This window comes from Anolis carolinensis, unplaced genomic scaffold (genome assembly GCF_035594765.1).
Source record: "Anolis carolinensis isolate JA03-04 unplaced genomic scaffold, rAnoCar3.1.pri scaffold_7, whole genome shotgun sequence".
NCBI classification, from domain to species: domain Eukaryota; kingdom Metazoa; phylum Chordata; class Lepidosauria; order Squamata; family Dactyloidae; genus Anolis; species Anolis carolinensis.
This window is the reverse complement of record NW_026943818.1, coordinates 20,872,118-20,880,723: the sequence shown is the minus strand read 5'-3', so window position 1 is coordinate 20,880,723 and position 8,606 is coordinate 20,872,118. Positions and strand designations below refer to the sequence as shown.

Genomic DNA, 8,606 nt, shown 5'->3' with positions numbered 1-8,606 from the left:
AGGACCATCCAATCCAATCCCTACAATGATAATGATGATGATGATAGAATCCTAGTTGGAGGAGATCCCAAGGACCATCCAATGGATGGCTACAGGCTTGCCAGCTAATGTCACCTTCCCATTTGTCCCTGTCCCACGTTTGTCTATGTGCTATGCAACTGCACCGAGGATGTCATACTTAAATGTCACAATTATGACAGTTTTCTATAGGGTCTCCGTGTCTTCCCTTCGGGGGAAACCAACCCTGGCCGATGCCGATCTGGGAGGAATCCTGGAGAACTGGTTTGAGCCTGGGAGTCTGTTCAGACTGGATGGAGTTGGGAAACTCCACCCCCGTTGGGTGTATAACATCCCCAAATCTGACACCGGCGTCTCAGTAGAGAGGAAGAGACGGCCGTGTGTGTCACACCATGGGCTCCATGGGGATGCAGGTGTTGGGCATCGCCTTGTCGGTCCTGGGCTGGTTGGGGGCCATCCTCTGCTGTGGCCTCCCCATGTGGCGGGTCACGGCCTTCATCGGCAGCAACATCGTGGTGGCTCAGATCATCTGGGATGGGCTGTGGATGAACTGCGTGGTCCAGAGCACCGGGCAGATGCAGTGCAAGGTCTACGATTCCATGCTGGCCATGCCTCAAGACATGCAGGCCGCACGGGCCTTGGTGGTCATCTCCATCCTGCTGGCGGTGGTGGGCCTGGGCTTCTCGGTCTTGGGTGGCAAGTGCACCAACTGCGTGGAGGACGAGGCCACCAAAGCTAAGATCGTCATCGCGGCCGGCGTGGTCTTCCTCATCTCCGGGGTCCTGCTCCTCATCCCCTTGTGCTGGACGGCCAACAACGTCATCCGGGACTTTTACAACCCCATGGTGGTGGAGAGCCAGAAGCGGGAGTTTGGGGCCTCGCTCTACATCGGCTGGGCCTCCGTTGGGCTCCTCTTCATCGGAGGGGCGCTCCTCTGCTGCAACTGCCCTCCCAGGAATGAGAAGCCCTACTCCGCCAAGTACACCGCCACCCGCTCCATGCCCGCCAGCAACTACGTCTAATGAGGCCGCCGAGACACCACCCGAGCCCTACCAACACAGGCACATCCAGCCTTGTCTTAAAGACCTCCAGGGAAGGACATTTCAATGGGCTCTAAGGCAATTTATATTCCGTTAGAGTTGGAACGGACTCCCACAGGTCATCCAGTCTGACCATGGATTGGAAGACACCATCCAAGCCCTTTTGACAGGACATCTACGAAATGAGACTCCACTAGACTCCAAGGTAATCTATCCACTGGATTGGAAGACACCATCCAAGCCCTTCAGACAGATGGACATCTACAAAACGAGACTCCACTGGACTCCAAAGCAATCTAAGGAGAATCGAAGGCACTCATATCCCACTACAGTTGGAAGGGGCCTCCACATGTCACCCAGTCCAACCATGGATTGGAAGACACCATCCAAGCCCTTTTGACAGGATATCTACAAAAGGAGACTCCACCAGACTCCAAGGTAATCTACCCACTGGACTCCAAAGCAATTTAAGGCGAATCCAAGGCACTCTATATCCCACTAGAGTTGGAAGGGACCTCCACAGGTCACCCAATCCAACCATAGATTGGAGGACACCATCCAAGCCCTTCAGACAGATGGACATCTACAAAAGGAGACTCTACTGGACTCCAAGGAGACTCCAAGGCAATCTAAGGAGAATCCAAGGCACTCTATATCCAAACTCTATACCCCAAAGGCCATCCAGTCTAACCATGGATTGGAAGACACCATCTAAGCCCTTCAGACAGATGCACATCTACAAAACGAGACTCCACTAGACTCCAAAGCAATCTAAGGAGAATCCAAGGCACTCTATATCCCACTAGAGTTGGAAGGGACCACCAGAGGTCACCCAGTCCAACCATGGATTGGAAGACACCATCCAAGCCCTTTTGACAGGACATCTACAAAATGAGACTCCACCAGACTCCAAGGTAATCTATCCACTGGACTCCAAAGCAATTTAAGGCAAATCCAAGGCACTCTATATCCCACTAGAGTTGGAAGGGACCTCCACAGGTCACACAGTCTAACCATGGATTGGAAGACACCATCCAAGCCCTTCAGACAGATGGACATCTACAAAACGAGACTCCACTGGACTCCAAAGCAATCTAAGGAGAATCCAAGGCACTCTATATCCCAACTGTATACCCCAAAGCCCATCCAGTCCAACCATGGATTGGAGGACACCATCTAAGCCTTCAGACAGATGGACATCTACAAAAGGAGACTCCACCAGACTCCAAGGAGACTCCAAGGCAATCTAAGGAGAATCCAAGGCACTCTATATCCCAACTCTATACCCCAAAGGCCATCCAGTCCAACCATAGATTGGAGGACACCATCTAAGCCTTCAGACAGATGGACATCTACAAAAGGAGACTCCACCAGACTCCAAGGAGACTCCAAGGCAATCTAAGGAGAATCCAAGGGAACTCCAAGACACTCTATATCCCACTAGAGTTGGAAGAAACTCCCAAAGGCCATCCAGTCCAACCATTGATTGGAAGACACCATCTAAGCCCTTCAGACAGATGGACATCTACAAAAGGAGACTCCACTGGACTCTAAAGCAATCTAAGGAGAATCCAAGGCACTCCATATCCCACTAGAGTTGGAAGGGACCCCCAAAGGCCATCCAGTCCAACCATGGATTGGAGGACACCATCCAAGCCCTTCAGATATCTACAAAAGGAGACTCTACCATTCTCTAAGGCAATCTAAGGAGAATCCAAGGGAACTCCAAGGCACTCTATATCCCACTAATGTTCGGAAGGACCCCCAAAGACCATCCAGTCCAACCCTGGATTGGAAGACACCATCCAAGCACTCCCGACAGATGACCATCCAACCTCTACTTAAAGACCTCCAGCGAAGGCGACTCCACCAACCTCTAACCACAGAACTACTCTTCGTCTTTGATGTTGCTTGTTGCCGTATTGGAGAAAGTAACTTTCTTTCTGTTTGCAGTGTTACACATTGTTACTTGTTCCTATGTTGGGGGGGGTGGAGGGGGGAGTAACTTGTTATATTCTTTATGCGACACATTGTTACTTGAAGAAAGTAACTAGTTACGCCTGCAACGTAACACATTTTGGTTTGTTTACAAAGTTGGAGGAAGCCGCTTGTTATGTTTGCAGTGTAACATTTTGCTATTGCTTGGAGGAAGTTATTTAATGATGGTTTGAAACCGGTGTGGATTTTCAGGTCTGGCAACAAAAAAGAGAAACTTTATAGTGGCAAATTGCTGGGTTTGGATGTCTTCCTCCTTTATGCAACCCCAGATGGGCAAAATTACACTTTTTCTTCAGACTACAGATCCCAGAATCCCCTGCTGGCCTGAGAGTTGCAGTCTGGGGCCAAAAATCCCTTTGCCCAGCTCTGTTTTAATCTGAATGGGATTAGGGTTATTGTGTATGTATATCTGTGCAGTTCCTTTGCTATTCTGTTGGAGCCTCGGACACCTATTTTTCAGCCAGTTTTTCCAGGTTGTTGTTTTTATATATAAAAAATAAATGCATCTATAAAACCGTACCTTTTTGCCATGTGTTTGATCAAATGCATCTGAAACAAGGACCAAATGAATCCTCTCTCCATCTCTCATAGGGTGCATCGACACTGTAGAACACTGGGGTGTCTGTGGTGGAGGAAAAACAGAAAATCTAGGATGAAATTGTGCCCGTATGAAAGCCTTCACTTGGATCATGGGCAGGATGGGGTTTGTGGAGGACATTGCCAGGACTCTTGGACATGTTTATGGCACTTTCTATAACTTGCAATGTCATTGTAGGGAGGGCCATTGGTATCTCCTGAGTAGTGGGAGATATAGTTGTTCGTGGATGTAGGAGCTTGTCTGTGTAAGTGGATACCCTGGCTACGTACAAACACATTTTCACTTTTATTATGTGCATAGATTACTCCAGAAACTTTTGTTTTTGTGGCTGCCGCAAACTAGGTTGAATGGGTTGAGATACCCATTGGAAAACTATTGCAAAATGTGTTGCAGTTTAGTCAACTTTCCCCTTGTTTTAATGATAGAACCAATTAGGAAATGAGTCGCTTCTGGTGTGAGAAAATTGGCTGTCTGCAAGGACGTTGCCCAGGGGACATAGGCAACTTTCCATACAATGTTTTGTTGTGCCAGCTCTCAGCTCTAGTTTGTAGTGCGGTTTTCTTGTACTGATTCTTTGCTGTGCTTTGAGGAGTTTCTGATTTTGAAACCAGTGCAGGTGGTCCCGGTGGTGATGGGCACACTGGGTGCCATGCCAAAAGATCTCAGCCGGCATTTGGAAACAATAGACATTGACAAAATTACGATCTGTCAACTGCAAAAGGCCACCCTACTGGGATCTGCACACATCATCCGAAAATACATCACACAGTCCTAGACACTTGGGAAGTGTTCGACTTGTGATTTTGTGATACGGAATCCAGCATATCTATCTTGTTTGCTGTGACATACAATAAAATAAGATGATGATAATAATAATAATAATAATAATAATAATAATAATAATAATAATAATAATTTATTACCTGCCCCTCTTTGTGGCTCGAGGCAGGTAAGAGTGCCAAAGTACAACTTCCAGGATTCCATACCACTGAACGGTGGCAGTTTGAATGGGGCCAAACAATACTCATTCTCCAAGAAAATATTATTATTATTATTATTATTATTATTATTAATTTCATTTCTATCCCGCTCTTCTCACCCCACAGGGGACTCAGAGCGGCGTACAACATACATTTAGGCAAAAATTCAATGCCTCATTATACAAAGCAAATAAAACATAACATAAAATCAATATAAGATGCCAGAGAACAAGGTTCGAATCCTGGTTCGGCAATACAAGCTCACCAGGTGCAAAAAGATTAGATTGGAAGCAGAGAGGAAATGAAGACTAGGTCAAACTTGTTTTTCCCGGTCGGCAGAAAGAATGTTCCCTTGGTTTGCACAAAAATCAATTTGTATGGGATGAGGATGGACTCCGCAGTTGTTTCTGGCCCGGGGAGGTGAGGCGGGGCAACTGGAAAAACAGGCCTTTCTCCCTTTGGTGTTTTGGCCTCTGCGTTCAAAATAAGAACTGGTCTTGCTAACACGATCAGGGAAGGGAGGATGTGAAAAACAACACGGCCAGATTGTGTGTGTGAGAGAGAGAGATTGAGAAAGAGCTGGGCCAAAAGTAATCAAATTCATTTCAACGGGGGAAATGTAAGGTGGAAAGAAATGAAAGGTGGAAAGAAATATAAGATGTGGGACAACCGGCTTGCAAACAGAACAAACAAGAATCTCGGAGTCTTTGGGGGCCACAAACCGGGCACGATACTGCAGCTAAAAAGGCTAATGCGATTCTGGGAATCTCTTAAGTTCTCCAAACATGATTCTATGATCAATGTCTGTCCAAAGTTGAACTAGAGAACCTTGAGATTCCTAGAGAGGTCTCTAAGAATATGAACATCCTCCAGTGTGATTTTGATGGACAACGTCAGGCCAAAAGTGACCATATAATTGCACTGGAGGACCTCAAGATCTCTAAACATCTGAATGTTCTCCAGTGTGATTTTGATGGTCAATGTCAGGCCAAAAGTGACCATACAATTGCACCGGAGGACCTCGAGATCTCTAAACATCTGAATGTTCTCCAGTGTGATTTTGATGGTCAATGTCAGGCCAAAAGTGACCATACAATTGCACCGGAGGACCTCGAGATCTCTAAACATCTGCATGTTCTCCAGTGTGATTTTGATGGTCAATGTCAGGCCAAAAGTGACCATACAATTGCACCAGAGGACCTCAAGATCTCTAAACATCTGAATGTTCTCCAGTGTGATTCTGATGGTCAATGTCAGGCCAAAAGTGACCATACAATTGCACCGGAGGACCTCAAGATCTCTAAACATCTGAACATTCTCCAGTATGATTTCGATGGTCAATGTCAGGCCAAAAGTGACCATGCAATTGCACTGGAGGACCTCAAAATCTCTAAACATCTGAATGTTCTCCAGTGTGATTTTGATGGTCAATGTCAGGCCAAAAGTGAGCATACAGTTGCGTTGGAGGACCTCAAGATCTCCAAGAAGCTAAGAGTCCTCCAGTGTGATTTCGATGGTCAATGTCAGGACAAAAGTGACCATACAATTGCACCGGAGGACCTCAAGATCTCTGAAAATCTGAATGTTCTCCAGTGTGATTTTGATGGTCAATGTCAGGCCAAAAGTGAGCATACAGTTGCGTTGGAGGACCTCAAGATCTCCAAGAAGCTAAACGTCTTCCAGTGTGATTTTGATGGTCAATGTCAAACCATCCAGTTGCACCAGAGGACCTCGAGATGCCAAAAGAGAAGACATCTCGAGGAATCTCTAGGTCCTTTGGTGCGATTCAATGTTCAACGTCATGCTGGAGGACCCCAAGGTGCATGGAGAGAGCATTTCCATACAACCCTGTGTTTCCAAACCCATCCTGACCCCTGCTGTTCCCTTTCCGCAGGTGGGACCATGCTGGCCTTGCAGCTACTGGGCCTGGCGCTCTCTGCTCTGGGCCTCCTGGGTGCCATCCTGGCCTGTGCTTTGCCTATGTGGAAAGTGACGGCCTTTGGGGGTGCCAACATCATCGTGGCACAGGTCTTCTGGGAGGGCCTCTGGATGAGCTGTGTCTACCAAAGCACTGGTCAGATGCAGTGCAAGGCCTACGACAACTTGTTGGAGCTGCCACCGGACCTCCAAGCCTCCCGGGCCTCTACCGTGGCCTCTGTTGCCGGCGCCGTCTTGGCCTTGCTCCTCGCCGTCTCTGGAGCCGATTGCACCCACTGTGTGGACGGCCGAGCAACCAAAGCCAAGATCGTGGCCACTTCCGGTGGTCTCTTTGTCCTGTCCGCGTTGGCTCTCCTCCTCCCCGTTTCCTGGTCGGCCCATAGCATCATCCGCAACTTCTACAACCCAATGGTCCCCGAAGCCTTGAAGCGAGAGCTGGGGGTCTCCCTCTACGTCGGGTGGGCAGCCAGCGGACTTCTCATCCTCGGAGGTGCCACGCTAAGCTGCGTTTGCCTCCAAAAAGACAGCCCCAAACTCAACCGGGTTCAATATCGAGTGCAGAAACAGCCAGCGTCGGAAAGTTATGCCCGCAAGGACTATGTCTGATTTCATTGGACAATGGCCACTACGATTCTAGGCTGCATCAATAGGACGTTTCACCCACATCTATGTGTCATGATCTCTGATTTTTGACATCTCCGGACACAGAGCAAGCGCTGACAAAGAACAGATGCCAGCCATAAAACCTCAATTACCCTCTGGTATGTGAGAGCCCCTATATAAATGGGCTACAGAGAAGATTCTGGTATTCCGTACAATAAAACCTGTTGGAATCTACCAGCGTGTGTCTTGGTGCTTTCTTCTGTGGAAGACTTACCCACAGCACAACTGGAAGAAGAGAACCTAACAATATGGCAGGCATCCTCAGAGGTTGTGAGGTCTGTTGGAAACTAGGCAAATGGGGTTTATATATCTTTCTCCCACCCTGGACATCATTCCACAGATATATCAACCCCATTTGCCTAGTTTCCAACAGACCTCACAACCTCTGAGGATGCCTGCCATAGATGTGGGTGAAACGTCAGGAGAGAATGCTTCTGGAACATAGCCACACAGCCCGCAAAACTCACAGCAACCCATGATAGGTTCGGTAAATTTGTCCTTAAGTTGAATTTGTTCGTAAGTCTCAACAGGGACATTTTCTAAGTGTAACTCCAACCAAATAAAGCTTAGGATGGAACCGCCTTTAGTCTCCTTCAGGGGAGATTTTATTTATTCATTCATTCATTCATTTATTTATTTATTATTTCAATCATTTATACCCCGCCCTTTCTTTATTTTTAATCATGTGAGAACTCCCAGGCCAAAATTAAGTTTCTGACTAAACAGAAGGCCAGTTGCTGCCCTCTCCTCCTTTTTTGCTTTGTGTTTATTTATGTTGTATTTTGAAATGGTCATATGACTGGTCAAATAAATAAAGTATTATTACTATTATTATTATTATTAATCATGTCAGAAGTGACTTGAGAACATGCTGCAAGTCACTTCTGGTGGGAGAGAATTGGCTGGCAACAGAGACGTTGCCCAGCAGAGGCCCGGATGTGTTACCATCCTGCTGAGAGGACGTCCCCGCAAGCTAGAGCTGACAGACAGGAGCTCACCCTGTCTCGCGGATTCGAACTGGCAAATTTCAGGTCAGTAACTCGACGTTGAGATAAGCAGTTCAGCCGGCACAAGGGTTTAACTCATTGTGCCACCGTGGCTTCAAGAATAATAATAATAATGATAATAATAATAATAATAATGATGATGCTGCAGCAATAATAATAATAATAATAATGATGTAGCAATAATAATAATAATAATAATAATAATAATAATAATAATAATAAACACTTCTATGGTGCTTGTTTTGCTGTCTGTGCTCCTTTTCAGAAGATTTCCCCTCTCTTTGGTAGAATGTGGAGGTTTTGAAGCAGAGGCTGGCTGGCTATCTGTTGGGAAGGTTTGAATGGTGTCTTCCTGTCAGAAGGG

General features: G+C 46.8%; 2 protein-coding genes across 2 annotated transcripts; both read left to right on the top strand.

The window, feature by feature from the left end:
• Nucleotides 1-368: 368 nt before the first annotated feature.
• On the top strand, nt 369-3,575 carry LOC100562453 (claudin-4). Its single transcript, XM_016997286.2, has one exon. It carries the CDS (start codon nt 411-413, stop codon nt 1,038-1,040), a length of 630 nt encoding a protein of 209 aa, XP_016852775.1. The 5' UTR covers nt 369-410; the 3' UTR covers nt 1,041-3,575.
• Nucleotides 3,576-4,700: 1,125 nt separating this feature from the next.
• On the top strand, nt 4,701-7,465 carry LOC100564815 (uncharacterized). The gene has a single exon (XM_062959510.1). It carries the CDS (start codon nt 5,493-5,495, stop codon nt 7,176-7,178), a length of 1,686 nt encoding a protein of 561 aa, XP_062815580.1. The 5' UTR covers nt 4,701-5,492; the 3' UTR covers nt 7,179-7,465.
• Nucleotides 7,466-8,606: the final 1,141 nt, after the last annotated feature.

Bases quoted from the DNA above. Each gene is read 5' to 3' on its own strand.
- LOC100562453 (XM_016997286.2), top strand. From the start codon at position 411: ATGGGCTCCATGGGGATGCAGGTGTTGGGCATCGCCTTGTCGGTCCTG.
- LOC100564815 (XM_062959510.1), top strand. From the start codon at position 5,493: ATGAACATCCTCCAGTGTGATTTTGATGGACAACGTCAGGCCAAAAGT.